The 19751-nt window shown below is 39.5% G+C and overlaps 1 protein-coding gene across 7 annotated transcripts in view; it reads left to right on the forward strand.

Annotated features, from left to right (window-relative positions):
- The window catches only part of TCAIM (T cell activation inhibitor, mitochondrial), a 46095-nt gene extending 27167 nt beyond the window's left edge, over window positions 1-18928 (forward strand). For all 7 annotated transcript variants that reach the window (XM_032308713.1, XM_032309018.1, XM_032309037.1 and 4 more), the window contains 6 exons: window positions 4780-4902; window positions 7168-7265; window positions 8009-8100; window positions 11224-11456; window positions 12430-12561; window positions 17718-18928. In XM_032308713.1, coding sequence (XP_032164604.1) covers window positions 4780-4902; window positions 7168-7265; window positions 8009-8100; window positions 11224-11456; window positions 12430-12561; window positions 17718-17958 — 919 coding nt within the window. In that variant the 3' untranslated portion in view covers window positions 17959-18928. The remainder of the gene's footprint in view (window positions 1-4779; window positions 4903-7167; window positions 7266-8008; window positions 8101-11223; window positions 11457-12429; window positions 12562-17717) is intronic.
- Window positions 18929-19751: the final 823 nt, after the last annotated feature.

The raw sequence follows: 19751 nt of genomic DNA on the forward strand, positions 1-19751 counted from the left end.
TAAAAGTTCTTACTGTGAAAAAAAATTTCTTTGTATGGATTGCCATCCAAGAAGTTTGAAAAGCTATTTGTGTAAATGCCTTACTTGTTCCACACAGTTTGAGGCCTAGGAGTTTGAAATTTATGCCATCTTAATTTTATTTTGATTTGGATCATGGCTCTCCTTTTCATGCTCTTAAATCCATGAAGAACTGAACTTCTTGGGAGTTACTGAAATATATTTTTTAAGATTGTATTTATTTGAGAGAGAGTGAGTTAGAGAAAGAGAGACTGGGAACACAAGCAGGGGGAGCAGCAGGCAGAGGGAGAGGGAGAGGGAATAGCAGACTCCCCGCTGAGCAGGGAGTCTTACCTGGGGCTTGATCCCTCATGACCTGAGCTGAAAGCAGACGCTTAACCAACTGAGCCACCCAGGTGCCCCAGCATTATTGAAATATTTTTATCTAAAAAGAATCATGAACCTAGGAAGTAAACTAAATGTCTTCAATTTGCATCTAACTTTACACCTTGTACATGATATTCCTGTATTCGTTTTATTAAATTTTTTTTAAAAGATTTATTTATTTATTTGACAGAGGGAGAGAGAGAGAGAGAGCATAAGCAGGCAGAGGGGTAGGCAGAGACAGAGAGGGAAGCAGGCTCCCCGCTGAGCAGAGAGCCCAATGCGGGGCTTGATCCCAGGATCCTGAGATTATGACTCAAGCCGAAGGCAGAGGCCCAACCCACTGAGCCACCTCGGTGCCCCTGTATTCATTTCTATATACCACTTTGCTTTGGCTTCATTTCATTATCAGTTTTTTTTTTTTTTTCTTCTCTTTGCCTGCCTCTTATTAACAGTACATGTACTAGGACGCCTGGGTGGCTTGGTGGGGAGCCTGCTTCTTCATCTCCATCTGCTCCTTGTCCCAGTTCATGCTCACTCTCTCTGTCTCAAATAAATAAATAAAATCTTTTTAAAAAATGCTCTAAAAAATACATGTACTGTATTTAGCACTGTAGGTATAATGAAATCGTTTTTGAAACCAAAGCGAGGTCTAATAAATTAACCACCATGAAGTAACCACTTCATAGCCTAATATGGTTATAATCAAAAAGAGAATAGCAAGTATTGGGAAAGATGTGGGAAAAACAGATGTCTACATAAAAACTTGCTCATAGCAGCATTATTCATAATAGCCAAAAGTAGTGCCGCCGTAGCACAGTAGGCAGCACGTCAGTCTTATGATAGCCAAAAGTGTCCCATCAGCTGATGAATGGATTTCCAGAACCCCGTGTCTGTCCCATGTCTGTGGTCTGTTTATAGGATGAAGTAATATTTGGTCATAAATACAAATGAAGTACTATACATGCTACAGCATGGATTTTTTTTTTTCTTGAACATTATTTTGTTTTTGTGTTTATTTATTTGACAGACAGAGATCACAAGTAGGCAGAGAGGCAGGCAGAGAGAGAGGAGGAAGCAGGCTCCCTGCTGAGCAGAGAGCCCAATGTGGGGCTCTATCCCAGGACCCTGAGAACATGTCCTGAGCCGAAGGTAGAGGCTTAACCCACTGAGCCACCCAGGTGCTCCACTTTGAGAACATTATGCTAAGAGAAAGAAGCAGCCACAGTGGACCACACATTGCATGAGTCCATCTACAATCAGAATTGGCAAATCTGTGAGACAGGAAGTAGATTAGTGGTTGCTAAGAGCTGGAGGGGTGTATTGAAGTAACTGCTCATGGGTACATGATTTCTTATTAGGGTGATGCAAGAGTCCTAAAATTGATTGTGCTGGTGATTGCACAACACTGAGAACATACTGACAATAGATGACTTGTTTGGTATATATATATATATATATATATATATATATTACATTTCATTAAAGCTTTTCTTTTTATTTATTTTTAATTTAAATTCGTTACATACAGTGTAATATTAGTTTCAGGTGTAGAATTTGGTGATTCAGCACTTCCTTACAACACCCAGTGCTCATCACAAGTGCACCCCTTAATTCCCATCACAAAGGACAAAAAGGTTTAGATATTGACAATTTTACGTGGCTCATTAGCAGAGAGCTGCCCTTGGAATCGTCCTCTGGAACGTTATGCTAATACAGTGTGGTTTTCGAGAAGTTGTTTCTTCCCTTGTTGGATTGTCTATGGTCCCAAGTGGTACTCTGATCAAAATATTATCTTGTACAAGAAAGCCAAGGTCATTACTTTAGTTTCCAGAATCCTGTGAAAGGACCAAACAGCAAAGAAGATCACTTGGGTCTCTGGACCCATTTGGATGTCTTGTTTGGAAAAATGTCTATTTGTGTCTTCTGCCGTGTTTTAACTGGATTATTTGTTTTTTAGGTGTTGAATTTGATTAGCTCTTTATGTATTTTGGATACTGACCCTTTATCAGATATGTCATTTGCAAATATCTTCCATTCTGTAGGCTGCCTTTTAGTTTTACTGATTGTTTCCTTCACTGTGCAGAAACTTTTTATCTTGATGAAGTCCCAATAGTTCATTTTTGCTTTTGTTTCCCTTGCCTCAGAAGACTTATCTAGTAAGACTTTGCTATGGCCAATGTCAAAGAGATTGTTGTCTGTGTTCTCCTCTAGGACTTTAATGGTTTCCTGTCTCATATTTGGGTTTCTCCATTTTGAATTTATATTTGTTTAGGATGTAAGAAGGGGGTCCAATTTTATTCTTGTGCATATTGCTGTCGGTTTTCCCAGCACCATTTGTTTAAGAGACCATCTCTTTCCCATTGCATAGTCAGTCCTTCCTGCTTTACTCAAGATTAATTAGGAGCGCCTGGGTGGCTCAGTGGATTAAGCCGCTGCCTTCAGCTCAGGTCATGATCTCGGGGTTCTGGGATCGAGCCCCGCATCGGGCTCTCTGCTCGGCGGGGAGCCTGCTTCCCCCTTTCTCTCTGCCTGACTCTCTGCCTGCTTGTGATCTCTCTCTCTGTCAAATAAATAAATAAAATCTTTAAAAAAAAAAAAAAAAAAAAGATTAATTGACCATATAGTTGTAGGTCCATTTCTGGGGTTTCCATTATGTTACATTGAGCGATGTCTATTTTTGTGCCAGTACCATACTGTTTTGATCACTATGGCTTTGTAATCTAACTTGAAGTCTGGGATTTTGATGTCTCCCACATTGTTTTTCTTTTTCCAGATGGCTTTGGATATTTGGGGTCTTTTGTGGTTCCATACAAATTGTAGGATTGTTTGTTCTAGTTCTATGAAAAACACTGTTGATATTTTGATAGGGATTGCATTAAATCTGTGGATTGCTTTGGGTTGTATAGACATTTTAACAATATTTGTTCTTGTAATCCATGAGCATGGAATGTTTTTCCATTTCTTTGTGTCATCTTCCATTTCTTTCATCCATGTTTTTATAATTTTCAGAGTACAGGTCTTTCACCTCTTTGGTTAGGTTTATTTCTGGGTAACTTATGGTTTTGGGTGCATTAGTAAAACTTTAAAAAAACGATTACTACTCTTTTTAAAAATATATTATTGAGGGACGCCTGGGTGCCTCAGTTGGTTAAGCGTCTGCCTTCAGTTTGGGTCGTGATCCCAGGGTCCTGGGAGGGAGTCCCACATCAGGCTCCCTGATGCAGTGGGGAACTTGCTTCTCCCTCTCCCTCTGCCTGCTGCCCTCCTTGCTTGTGACCTCTCTCTCTTTCTCTGTCAAATAAAATATTTTTAGGGAGCCCAAGGTAGGACTCGATTCCAGGACTCTGGGCTCATGACTTGAGCTGAAGTCAGATGCGTAATTGACTGAGCCACCCAGGTGCCCTTCATATATACTAATTTCTTATCTCTGTATTGCTTAGTAGAAGTGTCTTCCTTTGCAGAACAATTTTATCTTCCTTACCTCCCAACACAACACAGTATCAAGCATTTCAAATAAATATTCGATAGATGCATAAGGATTTTATTGGTTTCAAGATTATCAACTTGATAATTTTTTAAAAGTCTATTCTGCCAGCACCTGTTAAGTCATATTCTAGTTATGATGATTCCATTGTATATATAAAAAATTAAATTTTAATAAAAAATAAATTTTAAACCTGTTCTTAGATTTCTAGAGATGGGATAAAGGTTTAAAAATTCAAGATACTCCAAAACCTCTCCCTTATGTGTATCACAGTTTTCAGTGGGCTGTGCTAGATCTTCACGCATATACATCCCATCGTTCACTCATATTCTCCCCAGGGAAGGTGGAACTATCACTTCTACAAGAGCAAATGTGGAAATAATGTTATGGTACAACTAATAAGATAAAAAGTCAAACTGAAAAGACACATCTAATGGTGCTGGTGACACACTTAAAGGACAGTGAATATGTCCTAATGAAGGAACTTGAAAGATTACTTTGGGGGTTCTAGCTGGGTAGATTCCAATTTCTTCCTTTAGTTTAATCTTAATCATTAGTGCCCTGTGCTTTCCATGCTTACTCCTCCATATCTCTATCCAAGTCCCTCCAGTGGCCAGACCTTACCAGCCCAGTCTCTTTTTACCACAGAGTCTCCCAAAACACCTGTCCTTTCAGGTAGGTCTGTTTATTCCCCTGTTAACACCCAGCGGAAGTTAACTCTATTACTTTGGGCTCTATTCAACTCTCCCCACCTTGTGTTTTGCCTATAATTTGGTAGAGGTTTGATTGGAAACTTAGTTTAACACTGGAGCTGCTTTACTGCAGTGCCTATGTCTTGTAGAACTAGAAATGTTTGCCTTAGCGTCAGTATTTAAAGTCTCTCTCTCTCTCTCTCTTTTTTTTTTCTCTAGATCCTGGTTAGATAACAATGGGAAAAGTGCAGTTAAAAAACTGAAGAACAGTTTGCCCCTTAGGAAAGAGCTAGATCGTTTAAAGGATGATCTGTCCCATCAGCTGCAGCTCTCAGACATCAGGTAACAATGACAGAACCTAATGTAGAGACTAAAATAAGCATATATTATCTGTAGGTCACAAGCTTTCCAGCAGAAAATATTCCAGCGAATATTGGCATCTTTCACTGTAATTATTCTGATAACTATAAATAGCCTTCAGTTATCTTTTTCTGAAAGTAGTCAAATGTTCATCTATGTAAGAAAACTTCTATCAATCTCTTGTTTACAATTGTGAAATAAGGTTTAGATACTGACATTTTTAGCATAAGAGTTTAATTTTTTAATGTTAAAAGAAAAATATCCTTTTCTATATGCAGTAATATATAAAAAGTAATTATTCCTCCATCCTGTGAGATCAGTATTCAAGTTTAAAATGAGTAAGGGAGACAGAAAATATGGGTGTCGTATTCTTGGTTCTGTGTTTTATAGCATGACTTTTTAAAGACATTTTCACTAACCTGGAAATCAGTTATATAAAGGTAATAGACATTTATTATAAAAACAGATTTAACAGCTATTTAACAGTAAGGAAGGTAAAAGGGGGCCCTAGTGTGATTCGGGCATGGGGGGAACCACCCGTTACAGGAACTGAGAAACTGTTGCCCAGTTTTGTGCTTGAATGTTTCTATTACTGTTTGTTGTAACCTGTTTTGTTTTTTTCAACCTTCACTATCAGGAATTTCTTTCTTTCTTTTGAACTAAATGACTATTTGGTTATCATAATAACACCTTTTTCTTGTGCCTATGGAGTACTGATAATACATGTTTTGTTCTTGTATATTCAAATCATAGTGGATTTTGGGGGCTTCTTTTAAATCATAGTTTTATAAGATAATTTGGATTTCAAGGGAATTGTGTAGACTTGGGGTGTGTGGGATGTTTGGATTTGTGCTGATGGCTGCTTTTTTATCATCACGTCAGTATTTTTTGGCCCCGCTTTGATTATGCAGATTCCTCGAATCCCAGTTTAGTAGCACGGACTTCTCTAACCAAAACCTAACAACAAGATCCTTTTTAAAAGTTTGTAAAATAAATAAATTTATGCACACAAAAGTACCTTTTTCTAGTATAAATTCTAAATGAACTATCAAAGAGACTGGAATTAGGAAAGTTAAAGGTTTTTTTTAAGGATTTCTTAACATAAAAAGAAATAAGCATTATATTACAATATGGTGTAGAAATTTCTCAGCTTTGATTTTTGCCATGGTAAATGTCAGTAAATATGAAACATATAAACAAAAGCTCTTTGGGTTCCCCATTTTTAGGAGTGCAAAAGCTTTCTGAGACCAAAACATCTGAGGATCATGGGTATGATGGCTTTCCACTATTGGAAAATCAGCCACGCCTCCAAAAGATGGAAACATTGTGACCAAGGATTGTTTCTAACTCTGAGCCACCTGTGTGAAAGACCAGTTATTAATAAGAACTGTATTTAATAGCTTTATCACAGTATTAATTCTTTGAAATTATATCTGTTTCATCTGTGGGTTAATTGAAAATCCACTTTACCAGCGATGACATTCATCAGAATTAGTGATAGGATGAAGGAAGAAGCTGTTTTTTGAGAGCTTGTTTTGGGTGCCTTACTCCTCCATAAATGTTATCCCTTAGATTTATGCTGCCTGTGCTGGGGGAAGTGATCCCACTTTGTATGTATGAAATGGAAACATTAGGAAGCCTAGAACGGACTTATTCAAGGTCACAGAGCCAGTAAATCACAGAATTAGAATTCAAAGAGGGATGTTCTGATGCTTCTAAAGATCAGTGGTCTTTACATTTGTATTCCAGTGCCTCTGTGACACCATGTGGATGTCAGGTTCTGTTTCATCACTAAGATTCAGTGTTCATTTAGAAAATAAGTGGATTGCATGTCATTTTAAAAAATCACTAACTCTAGAATAAGATAAAAAGGATGTGATCTAGACCTAGAGTTCCTAATGAGAACTTAAATCAAAAACAAAATCGTCATCACTGAATGACGTGGAGATGAGAAAAGTTTTCTTAAGTGTTCCCCATTTCATTCCTTTATTTTAAAATAACAACAGCATGGTGTATTTGCTTGTTTTAAATATTTGGGTATCTGAACATAGTAGTAATATTTTTACTCTCTGGCAAACCATTCATTTTCCATTTGGGTGCTTCATAAAAAAAATAGCTAGTTGGAAAACTTAAGCCTACTTGAGAAACTCCTTGGTTTTCGCAGGAATCAGGCAGCTGGGGGTGAGAGCAGGCCGCCTCCCTCAGGGCTGCCTGGTGTTAATGCACCTGTGTGCTCTGTTGTACCAGGTGGCAGAGGAGCTGGGGAATTGCCCATCGATGTAGCCAGCTGCATAGTTTAGGCCGCTTAGCACAGCAGAACTTGGAAACACTGAAAAATGCAAAAGGTAAACAATTTCCATTTTCTTTTTAAAATATCACTCAGCTGCTATACACATCTGTAAATTGTGGAAGTAAACAAAGTGTTAAAAGCCCTTATAGATGGGACTTTATCACAGCTGAATTTTAAAATCTGTTCCTTTGAATAAAACAATGACATGAAATCAGCCTTTAAGGGATACCAGGGTGGCTCAGTCTGTTAAGTGACTGGCTTGATTTCAGCTCAGGTCATGATCTCATGGTCTTGAGGTGAAGCCAGGTGGCAGACTCTGAGCTTAGCACAGAGTCTGCTTGGGATTCTCTTCCACCTCCTCTGCCCTTTCCTCCCACCCTCCCTCAGATGTGCATGCTCGTGCTTTCTCGCTTTCTCTCTTTCCTCCTTCTCTCTAAAATAAATCTTAAAAAAATTTTTTTTTTTTAAATCAGCCTTGGGTACCTGGATGGTTAAGTCAGTTAAGTGTCTGCCTTCGGCTCAGATCATGATCCTGGAGTCCTGGGATCAAGTCCCGCATAGGGCTCCCTGATCAGCGGGGAACCTGCTTCTCCCTCTGCTTGCTGTTCCCCCTGCTAGTGCTCTCTCTCTCTCTTTCAAATAAATAAATAAAATCTTTAAAAAATAAAAAATTAGCCTTTAAGCTTCTGCTGAATTTCACCCTGAATTTGTATACTAAATTTAAATCATCATTTGCATAATGCTAAAGAAATGAAGCATCTCTGGACAGTGACCAAAGCGTTTGTGTTTTATTATCAGGATGTACAATAATATTTACAGACCGATCCGGGATGAGTGCAGTGGGCCATGTGATGCTAGGAACAATGGATGTCCATCATCACTGGACAAAAGTAAGGAAAAGTTTCAAGGCAAAAAATCTTGACTTGTCATAGACCTACCTTTGTTTTAAACTATGCTATTTTGCCAGTAAACTAAAAATCTCTAATCATAATTTCAGCTATTTTCAGAATAGATGTTTATTATCATATAGTTAAAATACTTAGAGGCCTGATTTTTAAGTCCGTTTTTATTTGGAAATTTTATAGTCTTTCCTGAAGCATAGCCTAAAAGGCCTGCATCCTATTGTTTTGGTTTTAACAGATTTACAGTATTATAATTGACATACAATAAACTACACATATTTAGTGTGTATACTTTGATGAGATTTAGCATATGTAAATGCCCATGAAGCCATTAACACAATCAAGGTAGTGAACATATCCATCACCCACAGAGTATGCTCATGTCCCCTTGTAAACTCTCTCCTCCATCTGCCACCCTCTCCCCAAGCAACCAGTAGCCTGCTCTCTGTCACTATAAATCAGTTTATATTACTAGAGTTTCATATAAGTGGAATCACAAAGTATATACTTCTTTTTGGGGGGGTTCTGTTTTCTTTCATTTGATATAATTTCAGATTCATCCATGCTGTTGCATGTATCAAGAATTTATTCCTTTTTATTTCCATGTAGTATTCCATCATATAAATATACCATTTGTTTATGCATTTACCTATCAATGGACATTGAGTTATGTCAGTTTTGGCGATGGGAAATAAAGCTGTTAGAAACATTATGTCCAGATGCACATATATTTCCTTTTCTCCTAAAGTGGAATAGTCAGATCATAAGTAGGGTATTTTACCTTTTGAGAAATTGCTAATGCTTACAATGGTGGTTTTTTAAAATTTTAGCCATTCTAATAGATATGTGGTGCTATCTCATTTGGATTTAATTTGCATTTCCATAATGACAGATGATGGAGAGTATCTTTTCATGGGCTTATTTGCTGTCCATATACTTTTGTGAACTGTCTGTTCAAATCAAATATTCAGTAGAAGATACTTGCAAACCATGTCTGACGATGACAAAGTCTGTGTACCGAGTGCATAAAAGAACACTCAAAACTCAATAATCAAAAAAACCAAACAATCCAAAAAAAACAAAAGTCTTGAGCAGCTACATCACAAAAGACCTACAGATGACAAATTTTTTGAAAGGCTAAAATAAAAAATAATGACACCAAATTCTGGTAAGGGTGCAGAAACACAGGATCACTCATCTGTCACTGGGGGGATTAGGTAGAATGGTACAAGGGCTCTGGAAAAGAAAATGACAGCACAACTAAACATGTTTAGTATGTGACCCAGCAGTTGCACCCTTGGGCGTTTGTACTAAAGAAGTGAAAAATTATGTCCACACAAAAACCTGTACATGAACGTGCATAATAGCCAACAACTAGAACAACTCCAATGTCCTTCAGGCTCTGAATGATTAAACTGTGGCACATCCATACAACAGAATATTACCCAACAGGAAGAAGGGATGAACTACTCATACCAGCAACAACCTGGATGGATCTCAAGGGCATTGTGCTGAGTGCAGAAAGTCAGTATCAAAAGATTACATACTGTGTGATTCCACTTTTATAACATCCTTAAAATAACAAAATGGTGGAAAAAATATCAAAATGGTGGAAAAAAACAGATTAGTGGTTGCCAGGGGTTGGGGAGTAGGGGGCTCTCCCCCGTGGTCCATGGGGGATCACTGAGCGCACAGGATCCCTATGGTGGAACTGTTCTGTATCATGTGGTCATGGGATGTGACTCTACACATGGGATAAAACTGCATGTAGTTGGATACACACTTACATACACACAACTAAGTGTAAGTAGAACTGAGGAAGTCTGAATCAGGCCAGTGGATTGTATCAATGTCAGTTTCCCGGTTGTGATGTTATACTGTAGTTTTATAACACGTTACTATTGGGGAAAGGGTGAAAGATGTACGAATCTACAGTTTTCTGAAAATGAACAGTTTTTTAAAGATAGTTACCATTTGTACATAGATAAATCATTAAGAGAAAAGTGGAGTAAGTGGGTAGGGAAATGATTTTCAGAGTGTTAGAAGTCTATTATAAATATTTGTAGAATTAGTATACTGCTTTTGCTTTTATTAGAGCAGAGGTTTTGATGCTTTTCCACGCTTGTGTAAGTTGTGCATCCCTGGCTTTCTAGGTAAAGTCTGAGTCCTCAGCACAGCACGCCAAGGCCTTCCCACTTCAGCGGACCAGACTCTGGTCTCTCTTCCTGGACACACTTCCATGTGCATCTACCTCCTGCGAAATCCAGTCTTTTCAGACGGTCACATTAGACTTCCTTAGAAACCTTTACTTGTGTGTCTTCTCTGTATCCACTCATGCTGACGTGGCACTTAGTACAAAGAATCCTGATTCTTGTTTTGTTTACTTGCACCCTGACTGAGAAGCAGGGCCGAGCGCCTATAATCTATACACTACAGGTGCTTAATTTCATGCTTACTTATATGGTAGGTGCTCAGTGATGTTTATTGCATGGAATTTGAGTTTTGTTGAATTAAAGTAAATTCTGAAGAAGTACACTTGGCATTGAAATCCATGTACTTGGGTGGCCTGGGTGGCTCAGTGGCTAAAGCCTCTGCCTTCAGCTCAGGTCATGATCCCACGGTCCTGAGATCGAGCCCCACATTGGGCTCTCTGCTCAGCAGGGAGTCTGCTTCCCTTCCTCTTTCTCTCTGCCTGCCTCTCTGCCTACTTGTGATCTCTGTCAAATAAATAAAATCTGAAAAAAAAAAAAAAAAATCCATGTACTTTATTTCTCAAACCCTTCTCTATTAGACCATGTTATCATTCTAAACTAATATGAGATTTAAATAACAGTACTTAGGACTTATTTTCATTTGGAACTATTTCTTTCTTTCTGTAGTCTCTTCAGTCCTATCCAAAAATCCCTAAGATTATAGTGGTTTGTTTTGAATATTAATGTTTCCAGCATTACACTAAGTCTTTTTCTGTCACTTATTAGAACTTTCCTTCTAGGAAAACAGTTTTTCTTGTTAAAATTTCTCAATCCCATTTATTGGAATCCTAAAATTGAGCTATTACAATAACATAAAACTAAATATTTCTTTCACTTTTTTTTTTTTTTAATTGTGTAGCTTTTTGAAAGGTTACCAAGTTATTTTGACCTGCAGAGGAGGCTGATGCTTTTAGAAGACCAAATAAGCTACCTTCTCGGAGGCATACAAGTGGTTTATATTGAGGAATTGCAACCAGTATTGACGCTTGAAGAATATTACTCTCTTCTTGATGTGTTCTATAATAGACTGTTGGAAAACAGAATACCCTTTCACCCTCGAAGTCTGCGTGGTTTACAGATGATCCTTAACAGGTAAATATCTAAAACAAGAATGACTTTTATTCTTTCACTTACATGTGTTGTGTGTGTAAGTAGATTAAATTGTTTTGTGTTTTTCTTAGGAACTAAAGAATGTCACTCTCATTAGCAACACTCTTTTTTACACACTAAAAAAGCCAGCGTGGATGGAACTAGAGGGTATCATGCTTAGCGAAATAAGTCAATCCGAGAAAGACAACTATCATATGATCTCCCTGATATGAGGAAGTGGAGATACAACATGGAGGGTTAAGTGGGTAGGAGAAGAATCAATGAAACAAGATGGGATTGGGAGGGACACAAACCATAAGTGACTCTTAATCTCACAAAACAAACTGAGGGTTGCTGGGGGAAGTGGGGTTGGGAGAAGGGGGGTGGGGTTATGGACATTGGGGAGGGTATGTGCTATGGTGAGTGCTGTGAAGTGTGTAAACCTGGTGATTCACTTACCTGTACCCCGGGGGTTAAAATATATTATATGTTTATAAAAAAAAAAAAAATTTAAAAAAATTTTTAAAAAGCCAACTTGGAGAGGATGAAGGATTGACTCTGCAAACAGTCTTGAAATACATTGCCACTTACAGGGCAAAGTCAGTCCTATGAAAAACTGTCTAGGATTAAACTAATATTGCATCAGTAACCCACATTTTTGTGCACATACAATTTTCACAGCCTGTGCTTGGTGCTAAATACACACCTCCCCTCACACCTGAGAGTGAAGTGGGCTACAGCCTCTGTCTCACAGATGAGGGTGGCCATGGGGTGAGGAGGAATATGGTCATCCCGAGGGTGTGTGTCTTTGAGGAACAGAAAACTTAAAGCCTAATTTTGCTATATACTTTAAAAGTAAAGTAGATTTTCTTGATGAATTCCTTCATCACTCATCATACTACTAAAATATTTTCTTTGGGGTGGAGTGGGAAACAAGGGATGAGTAATTCTTCCTTTCACGTGTGTTTTGTTCCAGTGACAGATATGCTCCAAGCTTGCATGAACTTGGGCACTTTAACATCCCAAGCCTCTGTGACCCAGCAAACCTCCAGTGGTTTATCCTTACCAAAGCCCAGCAGGCAAGAGACAACATGAAAAGAAAAGAAGAGTAAGTGCCATGAGCCCTTTGTAATGTCCTGCCTGTCAGACAGTCTGTCAAAATTCAGGTATTCAGAATTCATAAAGGTGGGACATAAGAACTGCATGAAACTTAGGAAGTAGACTGATTTGTGCATATTCCACATTTATTTATCCCCTACCTTGGTCTGCGAGGAATTGCATGTGGTGTTTCTGATTATGACAGCCTCAATGACATTACACCATGTGCCTCCATTTGAGAAGCAAGGCTTGTTAGTATAAAAATCAACTCAGGGGCAGAACAAACAGTAAGAATATCAGAAAGAAATTCTCCAGATGGAAAAAGGTAGCAACAAGGAAAAATTCAGTTACTGCTTAAGTAACAGGAATCTTGATGGTTTAAAACTTTGAAAACAATGGATTTTAAGTAAATGAGAAGTTTTAAAGTAAAAAATTATTTCAGTTCATAAGCAGTCCTGTCTCTGTTGTTGTTTGTATCTTTGAAGGACTTGTAGCTGACAGTTTCCTGATTTGTGGGCATTGGATACTGCTTGATAATGTTTTATGTATCTCCTATGAAGAAAGGAGGATATTACATTCAAAAGAGGTTTTTCTAAGGACATTGGCAAAGGAGGTTTGGATACTGAGAATTTACTCACTCGTTCATTCATTTAGCAGTCTTTTGCCATGACTGTTGTGTGCCCAAGACTGACAGGTGCCACCAAGAGAATGATGGGCCCAGGTCCTTGCCCTCCTGGACTGTGTTTCTGGCAAGAGGTGTGGGTTCTGCATGCATCTGCGGTAGCTGGACAAGAGAGGGCCAAGTGAGAAGCACCAAGGCTAGTGCTCCCAGAAGGCCACAGGGCCACAGGGAACGCAGTGGCCCAGAGAACGTGGTTGCACAAGTCCAGAGAGGAGAGTAAGAAGGACAGAGACCAGAACCTGGAAGGTAGAGGATCTGAGGTAACCGTTCAGCAGTGTGCTGGGGAGCCCCTGGTTCCGCATTTCTTCTGTCTTGCTCCCCATTAACCCCTCCATCACCACCAGCTGCTCATCTGAAAGAAAGGGTGGTGGTGGAGGAGAGCCATAGAAGACAAGAGATAACAGGATTGTTTTGTGTATAAAATAAGTGAAGGAGCTACATCTCTTTGTTTTGTTTGTGGACTTGGTGACAGCTCTCTTGGCCAGCTCCAATGGCACGGATGTCCCATTTCTTGACTGGTTAGTAAGCCTTCATGTTGTGATGTGATTTCTCACCGTTGTAAGTCAGCTTTAACCCTTGGAAGCAGCTCTGGCCCACCTGTCACTGTGAGGGCTGATGGTTTCAGTGGTTACAATATAGTTGCTGCTTCTGGTTTTTCCATGGCCATGGAAAATGGAAAATTTTCCATTTTGTAGCTTTGGTGTCCTGCTACTAGGTTTTGAGGAAGTAAAATAAAAGAAATGCAGTTCACATAGGTTATTTTCTGGAAGTTCCATCCTACCTGTGAGGTCAACACAGTGACTCATCAGAGCAGCCAGAGTGAGTTGCCCTGTGAGAAGTCGGGTCGGGGTCTGTCACTCCACTGAACTGGCCTGCAGGCTAGGGTCCCTTTGACTTTCCCCTCACTCATTTTGTTCCTCCTGGTTTGCCTTTCACCTCCCTCAGGTCTCAGCCCATGTTCACCTTCACCTTCTCACTGAGGTCTTCCCTGAACATCAGCAGGAAACAGTGCCCCGCCCCCCGACTGTGGCACCCCTCCACCACCCCTGGTCTGCCTATTTCCCTCGTACTCCACACCACTAGTCTCTAAAAGCTGTTTCCCTCATTTATTTGCCCTCCCATCACCAGACAGAATGTAAGCATCATGAGGGCAGAGACTTTTTTGTCTTTTTTGTTCCCTCTCATCCCAAGATCAGTGCCTGGCACACAGGTGGCCTTCAGGAAGCATCCATTGGCTGAATCCATTAACTGACATGTTTCCTGAGCATCTTTCTGGCTTCGAGAGGAAGCCACTTTGTCACTGGTCCTAATATACCTTTCCTCTTACTCATCACCTTCCCCCCTCCTTATACCTCTGACTCTAGGCCCAGAGTTTTCCCTCCACTTTGCCTTGTCCTTCCCTTCATTCTCCCATCCACCCTATTAAGGTTGCCTTCCTTGTAATCATTAAGGGGTGGTTAAGACTATGGTCTGTCTGTAGATGAAGTTTGTTCTTAGACTGTGGTTCAGTTCTTAGATTGCAGAAACCCAATTTATGAAAGAGATAAAAGCTTGCAGGTGTTCTTTCCAAAGAGGAAGGGAACTTGAAGCTGCTCATACCCATGGGAGTCCTCTGAGTACCTCTGCAGGACCCTCGGCTTGATGGACAGTTTAAAACCAGTATTCTAAGCTAATATCTGGGTCCCAAGTAGATCCTACATGGCCTTCTCAAGACTGCATGATTTGTAGCCCCCACCTCTGAACATGTCCAGGCTACCGGACATGTGCATTGTAGAATACCCACCCTCCTTTGGAGGCTGGTAATGACCCATGTACAGCTCTTCCGTAGGGCAGGCATAACCTAGCTTTTCTTACATGAACTGCCCTCACTCTTTGCTTTTGTGGTAACTCACTCATGTTTCCTCCTACCCCCTATATCACATACTATAAATTTTATTATCACTTAGACAAACTGGAAACAGTATAAATGTACAATAATAGAAGAATGTTTAAATAATTCTGATACTGACCTAGAGTAGGAGAAACCATTTAAAACAGTGTTCATTTACTCCACTAATATTTACCACAGACTTTGGTGCCTAGCCAGCCCTACGTAGTCACCAGGGCCGGACAGTGGGAACAGATAGCCTTGTGGAACTAAGTGTCAGAGGCAGAAGGAGCTTTATATGGGGGGGAAAAAAAAAGATATCATTTTGTCAGGGGAAAGAAGAGTCATTTCCCCCTAGGAAATGTCTGGCCCATTTCTTAGTATTAGAAGGAAAGGAAGAGAACTTGCCACCAGCCACACTCACCGTCTCATGGTGCTTCTTTTGTTTGTACTGTGCCTCCCTTTTTCCTCTCTATCATTGTTGTTGTTGAGGTATGAATATTGTAAAGCAAAGAAATGATAAGGAAAGACAAAAAATAATTTAAATCTCTCTGCTTCAGACTCCAGAGACACCCCAAAAGAGAAAGGCTGTTCCCCACCATCTCCTTATTGGAGGGGCCAGCCCCATAGAGAGCCCCAGTGAAGGCTGCCCTCTCTGGGCTCGATTCTCCTCTGAGATTGCACCCCAGAAGGACTGATGGGCCCTTGTGGTTGTTAAGGTTGTGGCCTAGGGGTTGGGGCAACCTAGGAATGAGGCCAGAGGCTTCTCTGAGAAGGAAAGGAAATGCATGTCCTGCCCAGAGATGTGTATAAAGATATGTCATTGGAGAACTAAACAGTAACTTGACCAGATGCCAGGCTCTCTATTTCTAAGTCAGATTGTTAGTATCTTTTTTTTTTTTTTTTTTTTTTTTGAGCCAGTGAGAAAAGCCCTTTACAAAAAAAGTTTGTCAATCTCTGCTATTGATGGTACCTATGGTTCTTCCTGTCTAGAAAGATTAGGTACAGGTTCAACTTGAACATTCTGAGAAACCCCTCAGCCCTAACTGCTGTTCAACTTCTTGAATCTCTAAGCAGCATTGTCTAGAAGAAGTCATCTTACAGCAAAAAAACTACCACCACCTGATAAAGTGTTCTGGGTGTTGTTGAAGGGAGTGAGTCAGTAATTACAGACCCCTGCTACTCATTGCCGCTGTCTACAATGACCATTTCTGTTTTCATATATTTCCTAGCTTTTGGATATTTCATGGTACTTTTTTCCTTTATGCAAAGATTAAGAGTGGGTAAATAGAGGTTACTTGGGTATTTTTAACTAGTACAGTACTTAAACTTCTTTAGGAACCCTTGGCCGTGGCACTTTTGGTTTACTCACCTTACTGTGTGGTGAGTACTCTTCCCAAGAGATGTACATGCTTGTCTGCACACCCCTCAAGGGTGTAACAAGGTGGAGGCCTCTTTCACACATCCCAAGATTTGGAGGATTGAATCTTTTAATCAACGTATACCCATAAACATTGGCCACCTGTGGGGAGAATGTATTTAAGACACTGAGTTCTACCCTGAGTTGTCTGCTTTGTAGGCCTTCACTCAAGCCCTTGATGGGAAGAGAGGCATTGTAGCCTATAGGCCAAGGGGAGGGAACAGAACCGGAGCTGATGGGCATAGAAGAGAGTGGAGGGAAGGTGCCTCTTCCCCAGGTGCCTGGTCTTATTGTGAGCCTGGTGGGTGTTTGGGAGTCTCTAGAAGTCATGACTGCCCTAGGGTCAGACTGTACACCTACAGTCTAAAACTAGGGATTTTACACTCAGCTTTCTGCTTTTACTAACAGCTGCTGAGTGAGGCAGGATAAGAACTTTTAAAATTATGTCTTAATTATTTTTACCCATTACTGCTAAAAGATTGAACAAATAGTTTCAAAGATACATGCATAAGAACTATTGGCATGTCTTCTAAACATGTCATTTACCCTTGCTGGATACCATTTTCAGTGTTGAAAGTAGAAAGTTAGACTCCAGTGTTTATGGTAGCAATGCCCACAGTAGCCAAAATATTGAAAGAGCCTAGATGTCCATCGACAGATGATGGATAAAGATGTTGTACAATGAAATATTACTTAGGCATAGGAAAGAACGAAATCTTGTCATTTGCAATGACATGGATGGAACTAGAGGGTATTATGCTAAGTAAAGTAAGTGAGTCAGAGACAAATATCATATGATCCCACTCATATGTGGAATTTAAGAAACAAAACAGATGAACATAGGGGAAGGGAGGGAAAAATAAAATAAGACGAAATCAGAGAGGGAGACAAACCGTAAGAGACTCTTAACTCTAGGAAATAAACTGAAGGTTGCTGGAGGGGTGGTGGGTGAGGGGATGGGGTCACTGGGCGATGGGCATTAAGGAGGGCATGTGATGGAATGAGCACTGGGTATTGTATGCAACTGATGAATCACTAAATTCTGCCTCTGAAATATTAACAGTATATGTGAACTAACTTGAATTTAAATAAAATCTTGAAAGAAAGAGGCCCAGTATATAAAATTATATCTACACTCTATGTTCTTTTATTTGGTGGTAGCTTGTGGCAATATTATGTTTATTTTCAATATAACAGGTTAAAAGTTATTGAAAATGAATTGATACAGGCTTCAACGAAGAAATTTTCTCTGGAAAAGTTTTATAAGGAGCCCAGCGTTTCTAGTAAACAAATGGTGGATTGTTGTAAGAGACTTCTAGAACAGTCACTGCCTTACCTAAAAGGGATGCACCTCTGCATTTCACATTTTTATTCTGTTATGCAAGATGGAGACCTTTGTATTCCTTGGAATTGGAAGAATGGAGAAGCCATTAAATAACAGAAATCTGTATTATTTTTGAGGTGATAAGAAACTGTTAAACTTCTTTAAATCCACAATTTGATATAACAGTATTATTTACATATTATAAGAACGAAGTTTCTAACTGCTGCTCTAAAAGTGGAACTTTTTAAAAAATTAATTTCTGCTACAAAACTTATTTTAAAAGGTTTTATCTCACAGTCTTATGGTGTTTCTTATCTGATTGGCAAGATTGGGTAAAAAGATGTCAGAATGAACATTTTTTAGCAATGTGTACATAGGATATCTCTGTATTTTTATATGACTTAACGTAGGTGTAAACAGGTCTCATTCAGCATAGCTCTCAAGTAATGGGACTCATTCAACATGCAAATGGATAGTTGCCTCTTGTGTGTCAGCATAAATGTGTGTTTTGCAGCCAGGAGGGGACAGTTACTGTTTAAAACAGGAGACTTATGGGTACCAAAAATTAGATAACCAGATTTTTCCTGAAAGAAAGAGTAGAAGGAAAAACAAAGCAATGTATAGTATTCACATTGTCATAAGTAGTCTGATACCAGTTTGTTAAAACATCTTAGTGACAGAAAATTTAGGTTTAAATCCAGAAGTTTTCTTACCTATTAAGTTTTTCTTACCTATTAAAATATTATATCTGTTGGTTAGGATGACACTATCAGACAGTAAATGTCTTTGAATCAGTGACGTGACTCATTTATTTTTGTGGACAAACTATCTGGAAAAACCTTGCTTATTTCCCCAAGAGTTCCAGCAAGTAGGGAGTGTAAAATGGTTCAGGCCATTCAGGATTTCTGTCGTCCCTTCAACCCTGGCTTCCTGTTCCTACCAGTGTTTGACACGTGGGGTGAGGCCCCTCTGAGCCACCCCTTGTGCATAGTTGTGTGGGCTCCCTGAGGCCACAGCACAGCTTAGCCCCCAGGGACACGGAGGACCTGCTTAGAGACACAGGGCTTCTCTCTTCACAGGTGATCGAGTCCCACATCGGGCTCCTTGCTTGGCGGGGAGCCTGCTTCTCCCTCTGCCTCTGCCTGCCACTCTGTCTGCCTGTGCTTGCTCTCGCTTCTCTCTCTATGACAAATAAATAAATTAAAAAAAAAAATTTTAAACACTGTTATTTAAACTGTTTAAATTCTAATTCAAATGTGTGTTTAAAAGAAATAGTGATTTGTAATTTTTATAGTTTGTGCATATCATCTCTTTGAACCTTCAGTAACAACTATACTGAATTTTTTTTTTCTGTTGGCTATAAAGATTTTCCAGAGCCAAATGATGGGGATGAAAAATTCCTTCCTTAAAGGGTACATAAGAAAATTTATTGAAATATAAGTTTGGATTATGCCGTTTCTAAAATCAAGTAATAATAGTATCCTTAGTAATGTTTTGAATTGGACTTTGTTTCAGAACTGATTAATATAATAAATAATACACTAAACAGATTGTCTTTCTTGCTATTCAATTATTAATAGTTTTAAAACTATTGCAATGTAATAGGAAGTTACAAGACATTGATGACATCTTTGATCTCCTCTCCCAATCTAACATAAAGAGGAAAACTCTGTCCCACCACTGAAAACTGGCACAGAATGAGGCCCCTTCAACTACAAAGCCATGGAGCAGAAACAGTCTCCAAAGGGACCTGAGCTCCAGACCCAGGCCAGACCTCTCCCAAGGAAGATGCAGGCCCAGAGCCCAGGCTGTCTAGTCAGGGAGGCTTAGGTCCAAAGCCACATCTGTCTGCAGGACAGGTCCCCCAGGCCCTACTTCCTCTTTTATTTCTTCTCTTTTCTTTTCTT

This window comes from Mustela erminea, chromosome 1 (assembly GCF_009829155.1).
Source record: "Mustela erminea isolate mMusErm1 chromosome 1, mMusErm1.Pri, whole genome shotgun sequence".
NCBI lineage: Eukaryota > Metazoa > Chordata > Mammalia > Carnivora > Mustelidae > Mustela > Mustela erminea.